This window comes from Lepus europaeus, chromosome 2 (assembly GCF_033115175.1).
Source record: "Lepus europaeus isolate LE1 chromosome 2, mLepTim1.pri, whole genome shotgun sequence".
In the NCBI taxonomy this organism is placed as follows: domain Eukaryota; kingdom Metazoa; phylum Chordata; class Mammalia; order Lagomorpha; family Leporidae; genus Lepus; species Lepus europaeus.
Window position 1 is genome coordinate 166,544,055 of NC_084828.1, and position 21,223 is coordinate 166,565,277.

Here is a 21,223-nt window from a genome sequence, read left to right on the forward strand (position 1 = left end):
TGAACAACATGCTCCTAAATGAACAGCGGGTTGTAAAAGAAATCAAAAGAGAAATCAGAAAAATTCTAGAAACAAATGAAGATAACAATACCTCATATCAAAACTTATAGAATAAAGCAAAAGCAGTGTGAAGAGGGAATTTTACATCAGTTACTGCCTACATCAAGAAACTGGAAAGTCACCAAATAAATGAGCTGTCAATGCATCTCAAGGACCTAGAAAAGCAACAACAATCAAAACCCCAAATTAGTAAGCAGAAAGAAATGATTAAAATTAAGGAAGAAATAAATAAAATTGAACAAAAAAATAACTATAGAAAAGATAATGAAATGAACAGCTGATTTTTTGAAAAAAAAAAAAAAACAAATTTACACACCATTGGCCCAACTAACTAAAAAAAGTGGGGGAAGATCCAAATCAACAAATTCAGAGATGAAAAAGGAAATGTAACAACAGATATCACAGAAATCAAAAAGAATCATCAGGAATTACTACAAAGAACTGTATGCCAACAAATCAGTAAACCTAGAAGAAACAAATAGATTCCTGGACACACACAACCTACCAAAATTGAGCCATGAAGGCATAAAAATTCTAAACAGACCAATAACCAAGATGGAGAGTAAATCAGTAATAAAGACCCTTCCAACAAAGAAAAGCCCAGATTCTGATGGCTTCACTGCTGAATTCTATCATCCATTTAAAGAACTAATTCCAATTATTCTCAAGCTATTCAAAACAATTGGAAGGGAGGGTATCCTTCCAAACTCCCTCTATGATACCTGCATCACCTTAATTCCTAAGCCAGAAAAAGATACAATAGAGAAAGAGAACTATAAATCAATATCCCTGATGAACATAGATGAAAAAATCCTCAACAAAATATTAACCAATCAAATCCAACAACACATGAGAAAAATCATTCACCCAGATCAAGTGGAATTTATCCCTGGTATGCAGGGATGTTGAAACATCTAAAAATCAATAAATGTGATAAACTACATTAACAAACCAAAACCATATGATTATCTCAGTAGATGAAGAGAAAGCATTTGACAAAATTCAAAACCCTTTTAAAATTAAAACCTTAAGCAAATTGGGTATAGAAGGAACTTTGTCAACATAATTAAAGCAATTTATAACAAACCCACAGCCAGGTATTCTACTGAATGAGGAAAAATTAGAGACATTCCCATTAAGATCCACAACCAAACAAGGATGCCCACTCTCACCATTACTATTCAATGTAGTTCTAGAAGTTTTAGCCAGAGCCATAGGGCAAGAAAAAGAAATCAAAAGGATACAAATAGAGAAGGAAGAAGTCAAACTATCCCTATTTTTGATGACATGATTCAATATATAGGGAACCCAAAAAATTCCCTGAAAAGGAGTTTGGTAAAGTAACAGGATATAAAGTCAACACACAAAAATCAATAGCCTTTGTATACACAGACAATGCCATAGCTGAGAAAGAAGTTCTAAGGTCAATTACATTCACAATAGCTACAAAATCATTTAAATACCTTGGAAGAAATTTAACCAAGGACATCAAAGATCTCTACAATGACAATTACAAAACATTAAAGAAGGAAATAGAAGAAGACATAACAAATGGAAAAATCTTACATGTTCATGGATTGGAAGAATCAACATCTTCAAAATATCCATACTACCAAAAGGAATTTATAGATTCAATATGATCCCAATCAGAATACTAACAACATTCTTCTCAGATCTTGAAAAAATGATGTGAATGGAAGGGCAGAGGTTAGCGGGAAAGGGTAGGGTTGCAGGTGGGAGGGAAGTTATGGGGGAGAAAAGCCATTGTAATCCATAAGCTGTTCTTTGGAAATTTATATTCATTAAATAAAAGTTAAAAAAAGAAAAAAAAACTTTAAATAGAGGGAAAAGTCAATGCATTAAATAAAATTAACTAGTGTAATTAAAAAAAAAGAAAAAATGATGCTAAAATTCATATGGAGACACTAGAGACTCCAATAAGATAAAGCAATCTTAAACAATAAAAACAAAGCTGGAGGCATCATGATACCAGACCTTAGACCTACTACAGGGCAGTTATAATCAAAACAGCCTGGAACTGGCACAAAAACAGACGTGCAACCCCTGGAGTTAAAGCAGTCTTTTCAACAAATGGTGCAGAGAAAACCTAAATCTATTATACGATACCATCAAATTACTAGAGAACATAAAGTAAACCCTAGAAGACATTGGCATAGGCAAAGATTTATTGGAAAAGAACCCAGAAGCACTGACAATCAAAGCCCAAATTAGTAAGTGGGATTACTTCAAACTTAGAAGCTTCTGCACTACAAAAAACAGTCAGCAAAGACAAGAGGCAACTGAAATAATGGGAGAAAATATTTGCAAACTGTGCAACTGACAAAGGACTAACTTCCAGGGTGTATAAAGAGTGCAAAGAACTCAACAACCGCAAAACAGACAACTTAGTCAAAAAATGGGCAAAAGACTTGAACACATGTGTTTCAAGAGAGGAAATTCAAATGGCCAACAGACACATGAAAAGGTGCTCAGGACTGCTAGCCATCAGGGAAATGCAAATCAAAACCACAATGAGATTTTACCTCAACCCTATTAGAATGGCTCTCAAACAGAAATCAATAAACAACAAATGCTGGCGAGGATGTGGGGAGAAGGGTACACTAATCCACTGTGGGTGGGACTATAAACTAGTACTCTGGAATACACTATGGAGATATCTCAGAAAGCTGAATATAGACCTACCATATGACCCAGTGATTCCACCCCTGGGAATTTATCCAAAGGAAATGAAATCAACAAATGAAAGAGTGATCTGTACCACATGTTCATTTCAACTCAATTTACAATAGCTAACATATGGAATCAACACAGATGTCCATCAAATGAAGACTGGATAAAGAAATTATGGTGTATACACACTATGGAATACTACAAAGCAGTTTAAAAATTAAATCCCGTCGTTTGCAACAAAATGGGTGCAACTGGAAACCATTATGCTTAGAGAAATAAGCCAATCCCCAAAATAAATACATCATATGTTCTCCCTGACTTGTGGTCAGGGAGTAATAGAGTACTCAAACTAATAGAGTACTTTAAATGTAATCTATAGTAGCGAAACTGACATTTTGAGATGCTATGATTTTGAAAAGTCCTTGCCTTGACTGTAGAAGAATGTTTTTCTTGTTTGTTTCTTGTTTCTTGTTTGTTCTGTTGTTCTTTTTTCCTTTGTACTAATCCCTGAACTATCTACTTAGTGTAGAGTTAGTATTATGAATATAACAAGTAACTGAAAATTGATCTCAAAACATAAGAATGGGAAAGGAAGAAGGAAGAAGAAGAAAGGTGGGAGTATGGCTGGGAGGGAGAGAGGGTGTAAAGAATCATCATATTTCCAAACCTCTATACATTAAATGCAGGAAGTTATATTCCTTAAAGAAGAAAAAAAATTTTAAAAACACTTATTCAGGTGCCAATTCCATTCAACAAACACAGTCCAGTGACTACAATATGAAAAGCATAGTTGCAAAACAAGGTAATTAGTAGAACAAATTCTAAAGTAATCAATTAATGGATTTTGCCAACTATGACATGGACTTTAGAAACCAGGCATCACTGTTTACAAATGATTTAAGTTAACATAATACTTTTCATGATCATGGATAAGTGAATTTGGGAGTTTACTAGGAAAAACAAAGCAACATGGGTCCAGATGATAATATAAAGAATTTATGAAGGCTATTTAAGTAATAAAGTTGATACCTGCAAAAAAAAAAAAAAAGAACTAGATTTCACTTCAGTAGAACAGATTGTTTAACACAACATTCCTCATTTCCACACTTAGCACAAAAACAACGACAATCTATTCTACTTGTTTTTCAAAGTAATGCACGTATAGTTTTTTTGGCTATTGTTCAGTTAGGTCTGAAGCTGTTCTTCCTATCACTAATATTTTCTATTATGCAATAGATTTGGTGGTTAGACACCAGGAGTTTTCTTTTTTTAAATTTTTTTAATTTTTAAATTTTTTTTGACAGAGTGGATAGTGAGAGAGAGAGACAGAGAGAAAGGTCTTCCTTTTTGCCATTGGTTCACCCTCCAATGGCCGCTGCAGCCGGCGCATCGTGCTGATCCGAAGCCAGGAACCAGGTGCTTTTCCTGGTCTCCCATGCAGGTGCAGGGCCCAAGGACTTGGGCCATCCTCCACTGCCTTCCCAGGCCATAGCAGAGAGCTGGCCTGGAAGAGGGGCAACCAGGATAGAATCCAGCGCCCCGATCAGGACTAGAACCCGGTGTTCTGGCGCCGCAAGGCGGAGGATTAGCCTGTTAAGCCACAGCGCCGGCCAGACCAGGGGTTTTCATTGTGTGGGAGTAGGTGAAACAAATTCTGATTAACCCATTTGTGTACTGTTTTGAAACTATACAATACATCAATATGGCATGGTATATGCCACAAGAACCCTGAAGAGGGAAAAGAGAGGACATAGGTTACACCATGAGTTTTCCATACAAATGGTCTAATTTCTTTCACATCATTTATACCACACCACGTGGATTTTTGACACACATGGTTATAGGTGGTAGGTATTTCCAGCTGACATCTAATCCTTGGTTATAGGATTGGAATCAGAGCTTGACAAGCATAAGTCCACCCCTTGTTGCTGAAACCATAGGACACTTGATGAAGAGGCCCTTGATCTTACTATGTATGAACAGTTAAGATTTCCATTGATTCAGCAACTATGATCTCCTAAAACAGAAATATGGAAGGGAAAAAACACAGAAACCCACCTGTATAGTGAAATTCTTTTTAAAATTTCCATAGTATCAATTCTTATACTAATGTGGACAAAATTCATGATAGAAATCCTAAGTGTTCTATCGCACATTCAATCAACAAAACCACCTATCAATAATGTGATATATTTAAAAGTCACTTGGCTCCATTAGAATCCTGAAGAAGCTTGTAGAAACACCTGAAGCTACTATAAAACACATTTCTTTAGTTTTAGGCACAAAAGACTAAATGATTTTAAAATGCATTTTTGAGCATACTTATTATCTATATACCTCCTTTAGTAAGAGATACTTCAAAGTGACATATTTACTTTATATTCTCATTCAAATGACACTATTGTATTAAGAGGTACTTATCCAATAATTGAAATTGTATTCACACTTGAATAGGCATAGTGTAGACTTAAGATTCTAAGACTTGGCTGTATTGTCTTTTAGTGTTGCAATTAAATAAGTAATAATTTAAAAAAAAACCTCCAGTTAATGGCAACTGAATCAAAGTAACCTGAAATTAAGAATGTTTAAACTAAGAATAGAAAAGAAAAATTCTATTTTTATAACTAATAGATATTCTTCTGTTAGGCAAACTATGTATGTAACCCTTCTATATTTAATGTATTGCAATATCATAACACTAGGTACATATGTACTGATATGTAGCTGTACAGTCCAGACAGCATGCTGATTCCATCTAATGCTGTTCAAATTTAGGAAAGAGAAATTCAGTTCCTCAATTACAAAAAAAAAAAAAATCTCTTTAGATGTAGCAAAATGGCTCTGGGCTGAGAACCATTGCTTTATGCACATATACCAATACATTTTATTTTATCATTTACATATCTATGTCATTGGTTGCACATGTCACATAAAGTGAATTTCAGATCTTGTCCTTAAAGGTTTGCTAGGTGAAAATATTATAAATGCATGCATATCTGAGTTGAATCATCGTTTTAAAACTGAGCCATCTTTTTTGAGAATAAGTTTTCTCAAAAGTTTTGGAATGTTCCCTTTTAAAAAAAAGTTTTCCTTAGTTTTAATTTATTTTTGAAAGAGAGAGAGAGAGAGAGAGAGAGAGAGAGAGAGATTTTCCATCTACTCCTAGTGCAATCCCCAAATGCCCACATCACTCAGGATGGCACCAGACCAAAGCAGAAATTCAGAACTCAAAGCTGGTCTCCCAAATGGATGAAAGGAGCCCAAGTACTTGAGCCTTTATCCAAGGTGCACATTAATAGGAACATGGAATCAGGAGCAGAGCCATGACCTGCAACCAGGAACTCTGATATGGGTTGCAATTGTCCCAAGCAATAGCATATCCACTGTGCCACACACCTGCCCCAGAGTGTTTCATTTTGAATAGTAACCTCAAAATAGCATTTCTAGATAGCTTTTGATTTAGAATTGATTTCTTTCATCATTCTTCCAGCAAAGATTCATATACCACATATTGTATGCCTTATTATGTGGATAGCATTGTAGACACTAAATAGAGAACAAACCATATATGAAGTCAACCCTTATACAATGAGTAATCTAAATAAAACTGTTGATAAATATTAATCATTTTAAATTAACTGAGCAATTAGTGGTACTTATATATATAAATTCATTTACAAAGACTGTTTTGAGTATCCACTGAATTCAATTCCTATATATAAATGTTATTAATATTTTAAACACAATGTTTGCCTGCTTGGAAGGTACAATATTGAAAGGTGTAGTTAAAGAAGTGAGGAAGGAATTATGGGCTAAAATGGAGTTCTAGGGAAATGTGGCTTCCAGCTTACCTGGTAGTTCATCTTCTCCCTTCCATCCAACGTTTACCTCAGATCATTATAACATGATTTCAAAACTGAGGGCTACCATGTTTGCCACAGCTTTCTGGATTTCAAACATAATTTTTGAAAGTCAGGTTGTCTCTCCATGTTGGTTTGGAAATTCTCAAAGTGGCTGAGGATTAGTGAATGTTTCTAACGGGACATTTCTTGCCCCATTTTTTTCTTTTTCTGTCCCCAACAGGACTCTTTAAGTGTGTGTAGGCACACACACACACATGAATACATCAAGTTCTCATTGGAGCTCGTGCTCTGGCATTAATGTGGGTTTTAAGGCAGTTAGACCTGCTCTTAATGAGAGAGAAGCTGCACATATTTTATCCAATTTGCCAATGGTCCTCTAGTTCCATTGGGAAATCAAAATATTGATGAACTCTTAAGGACTTACAATTTCTTTGAAATATTGGCAGAAGGTTAATGACCCAGATGCTTTTCTGGCCTTATGTCAACTATATTTACTCCACACATGATGGTCTTTGGAAACTTCACCCAAATAGCTGTTGGAATTGTTTATTTCAGAACAAGAACAGCCAGATTCTCTCTTTGTCTTCAGTGGGAACAGCTTTGTTTTGCAGACGTAGGGGCTAGCACGGGCCAGACGTTCTTGTCAGCTGTTTGGTCATTGTGCTTTGCAGTGGAATTACAGCATGCTACAATACTTTTCTTTACAGCTTAAACATTGAGCAAACCCAGACATCCGAAGATGTTAAAATGAAAAATCTGTTTCCTTTTGCTGTGCTATTTGCAAAGTGGACTCTGTCAGGCAGCACATTCTATACATTTCACATCAACGAAATTACCCTTAATGTGTTGGCAACATCTGTCACAATACACTCTTCAGTCTATGACTTAAACGCATTGAGTAAGAATGGATTTGACAATGTATTTAATGAGGCACAATTAGAGTTGCCTGTACAAGCATAAGGGTTTTCCTTTCTTTTTCTTCCTTTTTTCTTGTCCAACACACTACAAAGGAGATTCTGTAATCTTGGATAAGCAAAGTGAGTGGTGAATACCACTCTTGCCTGTAGGTAACCAACACACAAGACTTGGAAAGTTCTTTGTCCCTTGTAATAAAATATCACCAGGAAAATTCATTTCTCCAAAGGGTTCCTGTCAATGGCTTCCAGCTTACTCATTAAATTTCTTCCACTCCCTTGAGATGAAAGGTTTTATATTCTAAATAATGTGTGGAAATGTCTTATTCATTGAACATTTTCACAGGGTCTGAACAAGGATGTGTAGTCTTATATGTCCTCTTCTAAGAATCCTTATTTGATTTTCTCTTTGCAGTAACTAGTCTGCTTAGGAAAGGAATTTTTTACGTGGCTTCCCACACGGTTCCTAGTGCTGCTATTTGCATTTCCAAATTATGTCAGACATCTTCCCAGCCTTCTCGTTCATGGTCAGATTTTTGGTGAATACACAGAAGCAGCACTCATTCTATGACTTCCAAAATCAAATGAGTCGCCCAACACTGCTTTCCATGAAAATAAATTCTTTCTTAAATTAATTCCAAGTGCAAGTGTTCAGTCCTTCTGTTCTCAGGTATGAATTGTGAATGATCTGTCACACGTTCACCTGCCTCATTTGCATATTGCCTCCCAACGATCAAAATCTACCTCACACACCCTGGTTAGTGGGCAAACTCCAGGTCATTGAGAAGAAAGTACCCTTACCAAACACAATGTGGTGTTGGTCACCAGTGTATTTGAATGATCCTATCTGTGACTAGAACAGGCTGACTGAGGGGTTTCCAAGATTGTGATAGTTTAACTTCATGCTGGAATGTCAGGAACAATTATTCTAAGGTAGCCTAAATTTAAATTCAAGTAAAGAACTGGAATCTTGCACATTCTGAGGTTTGAATGTTGTGAATGTGCCAGTTTGGGTTAAAAAAAAATGCTTTAAGACTTCCATCTTAACTTGGAGGCTGTTTTATAATTTATCCTCTCCCTAGGTGATTTAAGAAAAACCTTAGTTCCTTAAGAGGAGCCTGAGGGGTTTACTTCTGGTCTGGCACACAAAAAAAATTCTTGAAATGAAGGCCAGTAAGCATTTTTAGAAAGGGAAAATTAAAGATGCTTTTGCATAAGAGATTCAGGCAGCAGGGAGAAAAAGTGACATGGCAGAATTATAATTATGTAATAGCTTACCTTATCATATATTTAATTTAAGATGCATCCTGGTGAATGACAATTCACAGAAGCATCAAGAAATTCAGAGGATACAAATGCACTGCTGTGTGTATTTACAAGCTACATACCTATAACACTACATAGATGTATCCTGATTGCTTCTAGCTCAAAAGTCCAAATGTCACTGTTTATCAAGCATTTACAGTTATTTGGCCCAATTTCTATTATCTCTCAAAATTCATGTTGAGGAGCTCATTGGAGAGGCTGCATGGTATCTTGATCTCTTCACAGATACACTCAGGAAGTTGGATATGGATAAAACCATGAGGTCTTGATCATCCTGTGCAAACGTTAGGAAACATTTGCCTGTGGGTCATTAATTTGAGTGCTGAGATCTTGTCATTTACATTTATCTGTCCTGATTCTGTTTCTACAAAGTATTTACATACATGGAAGAAAACATAGTGTGGAAGATATTTTGGAGAAAGAATAACTGATTAAGATACATAATCATTTTACAATCGGGTATTTCAATGGGTTGGTAGGTCATAAGCCGTTGCCTTTATTATAATCTCTAAAATAAATCACTGGAATTATATAATCTCAAAGATTCCATCCAGCCAGAGCTTTTGAATTTTGTTTCTTTTTTAAAAAAAATACTGTTTCCCTCTCCAAATTAGCTCATTAAATGAGAGTAGTAGAGGAAGAATGACAACATACATGGCCTGACTCCATCTTTCTCTAGGCATATGACACATTGTGTTTGGATGGAAGCTTTAAAAATGTCTATTATTTCTTGTATTCTCAACAGTTAATATAAATTGAAGGATATATTCTAGAAGTATACCTTTCCTAACATCTGATTTAAAAATCTTAACAGGTTTGCTTCTTTTTTTGGAAGTTTTAATGTATCAAAGGACATAAACATTTAACCTGCTTTAATAGAGTTCAATATTCACCTTTCTTGTAACAAAAATATAGAGAGGTAGAAAATAGTCAAAAGATTAGGAGGAAAAGACATGGGAAATAGTAACTTAGATTTTTAGATCATCAACATTAGATATTAATATGTTCTTCAGTGAGATCTTATCAGGAAACCCATCTGGACTTTCACTGTCCTCCTAGAAATAGATTGCATTTGCATGATTAAGAATTATCTATATGAATCATGGATGAAAGACATAAACTCAAGATTTCATTTAATATCATAAAATATAACAAATTCTCCATGAATGTTCTTATTGATGAGAAAAGTTTATATTTACAATAATAGCAGAGAGGGTATATATTATATGGTTTCTTTTAATGCATTCTACATAAATTTTGGGAAATGTAGATGACCGATATTAGACATATCACAGATAAATCCTATCAAAGGAAAGGATGTTTTAACGCCACATATTCAGAAAAGCACAAACTGAGGTGGACTGACATAAAAATCATTTAAGTTTGAATCAGCTTTTTCAGTAAAAACACATTTAACACATTAGCACCATTTATTGTATTTTTTTAAGCTTCTTTCCCGTGGAATTTGTTGTCAGATGTACATTGTATGTGTTTGTAGGGTGCTGTGATTACACCAACAATGGACCATCCTATGTCAATGCAGCCAGCAAACATGATGGGTCCCCTGACACAACAGATGAATCACCTGTCATTGGGCACAACAGGAACGGTAAGTTGAAGATTTGCTTGTCTTGTTTCATTGAAATTGACTTCCTTGATCAGAGTCAAACTGTTTCAGCACCATTGATGAACACACTTTTAGACTTAAGTAAGAATAAGCTATGCTCTGCATGTATATTCAATTCCAGGGTAAATTTATCACCTTGTTAAGCTAAGGGATCCATTGAGTTGGTTTTATATTCAGTTAATTCCTGTTCTTACAACACAGAGCATCATGCACAGTATCTGTTTTTGCAAAGGTGTCATTTTTCACACACCTGCAAATCTAGACCTTGGGCTTTGATATACTTGAGCCTCATTTTCTTTCCCCAAATGCTTGTAGTTCAACCAGCAGATCTTTCCCAGCTTATCCACAAGCAAGGAGCCAACTCCATGACTCACTTAACAGGCTTCTTACTTTCAATGTATACGTCAATAGAAAGTCAGGAACATCTTGGTATAATTGAGTTCCTTTAATCTTTCTCTGGATGTGTTGATACAGATGATGGTGAAAGAAGGAAAGGAATCTAACGTGCTTAACCTTTCAGGTTGGAGTAGTTTTTCACTAGTCCTGTTTCTCCTAAAGAAATGAAAATCTATTGAAAAATGCCTGTTACGATTTTGATTTTATATTAATTAGGTACATTAAAATAAGGGGCAAAACTTTGTTTTTAAGTCAGTTTCCCCAATATTCAAGGAGGTAAATATCTACTATTACCTAGAATATTGAAATTTTTTATAGAGAACAGTGAAAACAGCACAGCAAACTTCTCACGTGACACCATCAGTAAAAGTTTTGTTTTCCATAAATGTTAGTATAGATAATCTTGTCACTTTTAAAGATGTAAAAAAATTCTTTTGAATGAAGCAGCTTAAATATTTTAGAAAGAGCAGTGCAGTAGAAGTCAGGAACACTAGATTCAACTTCCATTGAGTCCATTGTTGCTATCTGTCCTTAGAAAAAATGATATCTTCTGGCCTCAACTTCCCTCTCTATCTCAGTAGAGATATTGAACCTGATGATATGTGGAACTCCTTCAACTATACAATTATGTATCTTTCAGCCTGCTGTCTCTCAGTCACTCTTAATGTGTTAGGCATCATGTGCAAATAGCTAAGGACACCATGCTCACTAGCCATGTATAAGGAGTTTACCTTATAGCATTGGCTTGGTTGCTAAATACATGATGTTGACTCATAGATTTCTTTTGCCATATAAGAAGATCCTCACATGCCCTCTGAGGCTTCCCTAATATGCTCTAAATAGGAAGAAAACTCCTGTAACTTAATGGAAAGAGCCACCCTGTTTCAATAAAGAGATTCAGTTCTATTACATGAATGTAGTACTTATCTCTAAGACCTCAGTTGCTGAACCTGTGACAAGCACTTGGTGATTATTTACCTATATGATTGCTTTGGTTAGATCAAGTGTTTTCTTAAGTTTATGATTAAGAATTTTAGAAGTCATATGGAAGACTACCTTTAACTGTGGATGATGATACTGCTATTTTTTATCAGGGAGGTAGAGCTTGAGGATATAATGTTTTATCCCTTTTAGAAACATGTAAGAGTTATTTATAGTCACTTTGTACAATACTGATAAAGGAGGCATCAAGAACAGCATTAGGAGACCTGAAGTTTCTCAAGTTCCCATTACAGACTGCCTTCCCTACCCACCGCCTCCTCCTTCAGTGACACAAATTCTGAGTGAGTGAGGCAATGGGATTTTTCTGTATTTTATGACAACCTGGAAGCTGCTAAAAGAGGGAGATAGAAGTGTCAGAAAGCACAGGATGAGATACTTTGTAAGTCTGACACCTTTAAATCAGAAGCAAAGCTAGCAGACTTGCTGAAGGTTGAGTGTGTGAACTACTAACCATACAAGAGTTAGATTAACTGAGTAGAGCACCAAATCCTTTAAGGAATTGAAAAAATAGCCTAAAATATATAGAACAAACTAAGAATTATAGTGTTTATTGATTCAATAATATGCATTAGGAGTGTATATTTTAGCATTTGCAGCAAGAACATAATTATAGGAGATTGCTTTTACCTAGCTGGTAATACTAATAATTCAATAATATACCTCTCCCTTTCTTAGAAAATAAAAGTTTTAAGTTTGTAGCTTATTTGTAACACTAAATTTCCTCTAGGCTTTTCTCCTCTTTTTATTCTTTTCTCCCTTCGTATTTGTACTAGACAATGTAACATATTAAGAAAATATTTAAAGTTATGTAAGAGTCTGGAAAGGTAGCAAGATGATAGTATGGCTTTGTTGATTTATTCAAAAAAAGTTAAATTTGTTAGTGTATAGAATATTATTTTTTCCTTAAGCTGTCACTCTAATATTTTGATATGCCATCATAGATTCCATTTTCTTTGAATTTTGATTGGCATTTGGAGTGGCTATTATGTAGTGAAGGTTGCATTTTTAAATCAGATTTCCCTACCTGATGGAATTTTTCTGACATTCTCACTGACTCAGGGAAGGCAGCCTAGCAACTTGGATGACCGGTAGACTTCAGAATTAAACTTGAAATCAAAGCCTATTTCTGCCCTCTTATTGCCCAAGGACAATAGTCAAGTTACTTAACCTCTTTGAACTTTTATTTCCTCTTTTACAACGTGGGAATGACAACATTTACATACCAAGGATGTTTCAGTGTTAAATGAACACAGTAGTGCTCATTAATTTAACTGCCCTTACCTCCATTGGCTTCTAATTGGTGGGAGACTCATGCAGATGGGATGTAATATTCAAATGAGATGTATGGATTTCTTTAAAGTCTCCACTTTAGCTACTAACACACTCTACCAGGACTGCAAACTTAAAAGTCCTTCAGAGTATAGATGAGTCACATTAAAGAATGATCTTGACTTGAATTCAAGTAAAATAACTTGGAAATCTATGAAGGTACTTCATAAAGTTCATGGAAAAGTAGATTTAAAACACAAACTTATTTTAGAGCAAAAAAATCAAATTTACCCATAGTTTTTCAGAATGTACATTTTACATTAATTTTTTGAAGACCCTTGTTCAACCAAAATTTCTGTTTGCTTGTATCATAAATATAAACATAATCATATCATGTTAACATGATACCAGAGATTATAGTTTAGAAATTTTTAATACAATAAATAATCTCTCTGCCTGAGAATTGGGCAAACACTGAGTTGGTGTGTTTGGCAGCCAGGAATGCACATGACTGGTCAAAAAGACAGCCATTACTCAACTCCAGACAGCTGTTGCTACATGGACACAAGGAATCAAGATGGTTGTACCTTCAAGGTTTTCAAGATAAGCCAAATATTGAGAGTTTGATATAGAATTTACCTGCATTTGAATATTGGACCCAGTTTGCCCTCAACAAATCCAAATTTATCACTGTTATCTGAGGCTTTCCTGATTGTCCACCAAATTCTCTAGCCATTTCTTCTTTTCTTGCACAAGTTGCTAACCCAAGGTTTCATTTCTAACTTGGTTTTTCATTCCACGTGATTTCCTTAAGCAATCTCATCCACTTTCATTATTTGAAACCCCGCCTTCAATGCTGAAGACTCCTACACCTGAGTCCTCAGTGCTAACCTCATCTTAGAACGTTAAACCTATTTACAGAACTCCTTGCTAGGTATCTCCATGGAAATCTCCCTCAGTCATCTCAAAGTTAGCATGACCCAAACTAATCTCATGAGCTTCCTCCCAACTGAACTCTCTTCCTCTTGTTTCTGTTCCGTTTCCTTTCAAGCTAATGTCATGACCATTTGCCCAACAGCCAAGTCATACACTTAGAACTCAGCCCAGACCCTTTCTTCCTCCCTACTGTATATGATTATGTTCAAGCCTAACAATTTTGTTTCATAGATATTTGTCAAATACATCCTTTCTTCCACATTTCCAAAGTTGCTGACCCTGGGCTTCCTTTGATTAATTGTAATATCCTTCTAACTGTTCTTTCTGCTTTCACTCAATTTTCTCCAGTTCATTTCAACCACATTGCCATGGAGGGCTACTCCAAAGCTCTAGAACAATGTCTGTTTCCTACCTGCACTTTTTCTTCATCTCTCAGACATCTCAGCTCACTAAAATCCTGCCAAATGAGACGTGAGCCCTGAAGTCAGGATTGAGAGAGGAACCTCCATGCCAGGAAGAGATAGATTTCAAGAGCAGATCAGAGTGAGATCCAGTGAATAATTCAGAGTAGCAGTGACCAGGGCCGGGAGGAGCTGCAGCTGGATTTGAATTCTCCACTTTCAGAAGGAGTGACTTTGGCACGGGTTCCATCCCATTTGACTTATGCTCCCTGGCTAAAGGAATTGTACTGAGCCAAAGCCTCTTTTTCATCTTCATGACAACAGATACATTTGGTCCTCTATAACCCCACATTTTTGAATGGATGCTATTTAGTTTAATTACCTTTCCTCTACAATATACCCATCTCATATGTTTACAATTCAATTCTCTTCCTATTTTTAGGCTTGGTAGAATCCAGAAGGCTGAAAATTGATGAATTTTATGCAAGCAGTGTAGCTGCTTTATTCCAGGGCTGTGCTGACCTTGAGGATTTTTTCTAGCTTTTTTTTTGTTGATTTTTTGTCACAGGATTCCCTGGATGGAACCAAAGCCCCATTATCCCTAATTTCTTATCACTGTGTGGTAAGCTCTAGCAGAAATCAGGAGGGATTTAATGGTGTTATGAGAACCTCTGAATTGCACGACAATCTTGTTTTACACATTGCTTATCTCCTTCTCGTTTGTTCAGTTGCTGGTCAACAGTGGCTTACAATGTCACCACCATCTGTTGATAGCAATAGAAAGTTTTTGTTCTGCAGAAACCTTATCTGCAGTGCAGTGTGTGCCCCAAGCCACTGGTGATTTCTGACATCATTGGATTCCCATGGTGTAACAATGGCCACTCACAAGAATAATCTTCTAATTGTACTCCATTTGTTCCCTGTTCTATAACATATTATAGTCACACCATTCATTCACTGCTCTAAAACTCTGATGTTTTCAGGGAAAAATCATTAATTATTCACTTTGCTTAGAGATTGCCCCCTCCCTCCAATATTAGATATGAATATCGGCATTATGACTGAAAGTTATAAAAAGAAACACAGGGTGTTAAATGGAAACTTGGTTCAGGAACTAGTATAATAAATACCAGTGAGTATTATCCTTAAGTGGTTTTTCAGGAAAAAATAATGTTAATTAATAACAGTCAAATTCAAGATAGAAAATATTGAGAGAAAGATCAGTTTCTTAACAAGTGTATTCAGTCTTATTATAAAATAAAAGACCTTAGCTTGTAATCTTGTAATACAAACAATAAATGAGTAAGCATCAAATGAAAGTCTAGTACTATGAAACAATTGGTTTGCAAATTTTAATTTTTTGGTGTTTAAAAACTGGATTGTGAGTTCAAATAAATTTACAAAATAGAAAAACCCCAATAATTAAAATGCCAAAGATCATAAATAGCTGTAAAAGAAGAAATAGGATAGTCAAAACATACCAAAAATAGTAATGAAGAAAATATAATTGAGTCAAACATACACATGTATGCATACCACATAGACATACACATCCCTCCCAAAATTATCCAAATAATATACATTACTGGAGAAAGTGTAGGGAACTAAGCATTTTCAAATACAGATCATGTGAGGATAGTAACCTAAATTTGTATGTCAATCAAATGATAAGGTGGATAATTGAGACACTTCAATACATTTGTACTGGTTCATCAAGCAATTATAATTTGGTGATGCTAGTTTATGGGACTATCCTAAAATAACAGAAAATGCTTTATCCCTGAAATGGTTATCACAGTATCACAGTGTTCTTTCTAATATTTAATAAAAATGTAATAACTAAGCAAATTATAATCCAGTCATAACCCAGAATATAATGCAGCATAAAGACATGAGTATAAAATAATTCAGAAAACAGTTTTTTATGATCGTAGGTCAAAAAAGTTGTATGTAGATCTGCACATGTAGAGAACAATATCAATTATGAAAGATATTTATGCACTAAAGCTATAGAAAATACAAAAGAAGTGTGGTTATTTTTGTGTAGCAGGATTAGGGATCATTTCTATTTTAATTACTATGATTTTGATTTTCTACATTTTTCTAAATATTTAAGAAAGCACATTATTTGCTTTTATTATTTATTTTAAAGTATCATAAATATATTCTTGGAAAATGACTAGCAAGGTCCAAAAAATGAAGCCTTTTTTTTTTTTTTTTTTTTTGGAGTGGTAACTTGTGATTGCAATTTTCCCCCCAAGGTAACTAGGCATTACTACCAAAATCCAATACTAATACAACCTTTGAATATACTTTAAAAAATGATCCTATCTATTCTAGATTTGAGGATTGTAATCAATTCAGTGCTTCACATCCCTAGTATAATAAACAAAAAATGACTCATGCCTATGATTTGTTTGCATGTGGATCTTTTGGTCAATGTTCACTTTTGTTGATCAAAGTACTTTGCAATATTCGGGTGATAAACTGTCTTCCCACATGTCCTTGACTCCTGAGAGAGTGATTAACACTGTCCTACTGAGGTTAAGAGAAGAAAGTTAGAAATTTTTGACAGTCCAAAAGTTATTAAGTGGGTAGAAAAATATCTTTGGAACTTTTAGCTTTTAAAATGGAATACAGATCTTATAACTAGGATACAGGTTTACAAAAGAGCATTTATTTAAACATGTTTTGGCATGGCATTTGAATGTGAACAATATGAGGTTCCTTTGGCTCAGTTTACCCGTCCTCCAGGTGAGTTGGGATGGGTTTAAAATCTTCAACTTGCAGACAGGGGACTTAGGTCACAGGCCTGGGCCCACTTTCTTTTTAAAGATCCCTGGCTAAAGAAATTGTGTGTAGTTGATGCCCTTTTTCATCTCCAAAACAACAGATGTATTTTGTACAATCTGACTTTGAATGTTGAACTGACTGCCATGCCATTTAATTAAAATCCCTTTAGAATTTGTCACCTTCAATGGCATCTGGTCAGTAGGTTCTGTCCCATGAATCTCTGCTCTGGCAATTATCTCACATAAAAAAATCCTTTGCCTTGAGCCAGAAGCTCCCTCTGCACTGCTTCACGGGCCACCAACAGGGATCAGAGCTGGAGCGCAATGAGTCATGAGACTTTGGCTTCAATAATGTTCTTGTCTCCATAAACTAAGAGAATGTGCAATTTTTATGTATCTCTTTTAAATTTTAGTTTGCTCTTTTGTTCTGCAGGCCTTTGTTTCATACCATGCTTCATGGGCTGCCTTGCAAAATTCTAGTGCCAGCCAGAGAGGATAACTACTGCCTTAAGAGAGGGAAATGTTCTGGGACAAAATATACTGTCATCGCAGGTCACACAGGTGCTAACAACCTGGTCAGTGTGGTAATGGAGACCAACCATGGTATTTGCTGCAAACCGGGGATCATAATGCCTTGACCACTTGAAGGCCCATGGGTTACGTAACCATAGGACACACAGAGGGCCCCTCCACGTTGTAGAACTAAGATTCTATTTTATTTTCTTTTGTACTTCATTGCATTCTTTCTCATGCTCTTTTCATTCCAAGATTCAATCCCAAGACAGGATTATGATACTCCACCAGCTGTTGTGTCAGGTAGGAAAATTCTAATTCCTTTAAGATTTGATTGGAGGGGAGAAATGGAGGTTGCCTGGTTTTCTCCAAAACTCTTTAAAGCAGTGATTCTCAACATAAATGGGAACTGGCAATTTCAATTTCAGTTTGGCAGGGGGAATATATAGTTCTGAAAAGTCTATTTAACATTATAATTTGGTTTTATGTCTGAAAAATAAGTCTGATGCTTTTTCAGGAGAACATAAAAGCTCAAAGATGCTTTGTCCATCAAGGACACCTAGAAGACAGAGATGATGTTTTTTGTATCAGTGATTTTCAGTGTTAAACAAGGTCAGCAGAATTTTGGCAATGTGGGAGGAACATTTAATATTTAGCAGAAGAGAGCATGCATTAATAAAAACAGTTTGAGAAGCACTGCTTTAGAGACCAGAATTCTTCTAAAATAAAAATAAGTCATCCCAAATTGCTTGCTGAGTAGCCAGCACAGGGCCTGACACATAGTAGGTACTCAATATAATTGTTTGTTGAATGAATCACAAATTCAAATTTGTTCCAAAAATTATATCTGGATATCAGAATAGGAGTCGCTAATGTTCTATGTGTGCAATAAAGCAGCAGAGTTGATTTGAGAAGTAACATTGTCTCGAGGATTGTAATTAGCAACATTGAAGTTCTTTCATGAAATTCAGTGGTGCAGTTCATAGAAAGCATGTGTATGGGGAGAGGTGGATTATTTTGAACTGCACAGATCTTTTCGTGCTTTCATCTTAATTTTGAATTTTAGTGTCACGCAAAGGGGAAAATGGGCACAATTTTTCATTTTGTTAATTTTTTTCTTAACTAAATTAAATACTGTCAGTCGGAAGTACTTTAAACTCTTTGATCCTTTGACATGTCAGATAACAAGGATGAAATCAAAACCAAGAAGGGCATTGTGTAGACAGTGTAAGAAATAAAGGCCAGAAACAGAATGAAAGAGCCCATAGGACAGATAAATCTGGCAACTGGGTGGTGGTTTCCCTGCTGAAAATATCCTGTTCTTGGCCACTCTATTTGCTTGACCCAGCATCCTTTTCCCAGGTCTTGTAAGTTGTTTGCTTAGCGCGTGACTGAGTACTCAGCTTGGAACCTCAAGTAAGAATGGCTCCATTGAGTTAGCTTTCCACTAGGAAGTCATGTGAAGATTCTCTCTATAAATTTCCCTTACTTCTAGTATCACCTGTCTTCCCTCAAGATGTGTTATCTACTGCTAATGTGCCTGTGTCATGTTGTTCATTCATGGGACACCTTCCCCCAACCCTGAAGGGATTTTGTTTAGTGTATCCAGCTTCTACTATGGTTAACATAATTTTTGTTGGCATCTTTGCTTAGTCAGAGGTGTCTATTCTTCATTATTTGCTAGTATTTTAACAGGAATAACTATAATAAAACACACAGACTGGAATGTTCCTTCAAGTAGTGTTCTTGCTATTTTTGCTTTCCAGAAGAGAATGAAAGAAGCAATAAGAACATCAAAAGTACTTACTAAGTATCAGTTGTGTGTCAGGCTCACAAATCAGTTGAGGTTGAACATATGGCTGAAATTCCAAGATTCAGAGTTCTGATAGGATTCCATAGACAGGAGCCACTGAAAGTTCTTGAGCTGACAAGTAACTTGATAAAAGGAACACTAAAAATCTTAATCTAGAAGTTTTGTATGTGTTTCAGGAAGAAGTAAGATTCTAACAGGATGATTAGAAAACCCAGATATGATATATTCAAAATAAAAAAGTGTGCTAAGTTCCCAGTAGGAGAGTACAAAGGAATGGACCAGCACAAGTTAATACAAAAATAACATTTTGAAGTATTTTACAGGTATTTTCCTCTTAATACATTTGATTGGAGTTTTGATATATCATAAATTGCACATTTTCTAAAATGTTAATTGGCTGGTGGTACAATCTTATTGGCTTCTGACCAATTGCATGTCTTTTGCCCAATCCTTATCACATCAGGAATGTTAAATGGGCACTGGTGTTGTTCTATCACTTTCCCAAAGCTCCCAATATGCCAATACTAGATAACTCAAATAATTCCTTGCTATAGTACAAGCCAATTAAAAAGCTAAATTTTTAGAGTCTAAGATATCTACTTGATAATTAATGAGAGCATAACTCAATCTAATTTCATTCAGTTGGCATTTCAAAATATATGGGGCCATTTCTACTACTCAAGTACTGAGGATACAAACACAAAAATAAAATATGCCCTTGGTTAAAAAAAAAAGTGATATAATTTAATGTTGTTATGTGTCATGTTAAATGTACAAAGAATGGTGGAACAAGAACCTAGGAAGAAGATTTGAAATCTTCAGGAATAAAGTGAATTCCAAATGAATTTGGGTGAATGAATAGGAGTTTCCCAGTTGGTTGACTGGGAGTGTACATTATACAAATTGTACAGGATGTATAAACTCTTAGAAACAGGAAACAGTATAAGGTGATTAGATGACAACAAGTCAATCAATACTGGAACAAAATTTCACTCTGGCATAAGCAGACACTACTTCAGTATAAATCTGATTTTGGCTAAGGACTCTTTCTTCTAAATAATGTGTTATCTTGTTCCTTTATGATTTAAATACTGTTTATTTATTGGAAATATACTATGTGGTGATCAGTGTGCCAGGAACTAAGGATACAACTTCCTCCTAAGAGCTTGAGTCTAATTAGAATGTTGGATATAAAAAGGCTTTACAACAAAATGTAGCAAATTCCCATAAATCAACAAAGATGACATTTAAGTTTGTAAACTCATCAACGTGATATCCGGGTTCACAATCTACTTGTGTCATTTATTAATTCTGAAGCCTCAGAAGAATTAGCCTCTTTATAGCTTAGATTATTCATCTGGAGAAATAACATCCCATAAAGTTTTTGTGAGCATAGTATGAGATAAAATGTCATCAGCTTATAACCTATTCTGTCATAAAGTAAATGCTCAAATGTTATTAGCCACAACTATACTAATCACTATTGGCACCACCTACTGTGATGGTATAAAGAACAAGTAACACCCAAAGCATCTTCCAAAAGTTCATGGAAAATGTTTACTGTGAATAAACAATGCAAGGTTTTCAAAAATTTTTTGCAACAAAATCAATATCCTTTAA

The 21,223-nt window shown here is 35.3% G+C and overlaps 1 protein-coding gene across 18 annotated transcripts in view; it reads left to right on the forward strand.

Annotated features, from left to right (window-relative positions):
* Positions 1 to 21,223, forward strand: part of RBMS3 (RNA binding motif single stranded interacting protein 3) — a 1,606,934-nt gene that overhangs the window by 1,520,692 nt on the left and 65,019 nt on the right. For 14 of the 18 annotated variants that reach the window (XM_062215492.1, XM_062215528.1, XM_062215500.1 and 11 more), the window contains 2 exons: positions 10,353 to 10,463; positions 18,046 to 18,093. In XM_062215492.1, the coding sequence (XP_062071476.1) occupies positions 10,353 to 10,463; positions 18,046 to 18,093 (159 nt within the window). The remainder of the gene's footprint in view (positions 1 to 10,352; positions 10,464 to 18,045; positions 18,094 to 21,223) is intronic. The other 4 variants (XM_062215511.1, XM_062215613.1, XM_062215577.1 and 1 more) reach the window with 1 other exon arrangement.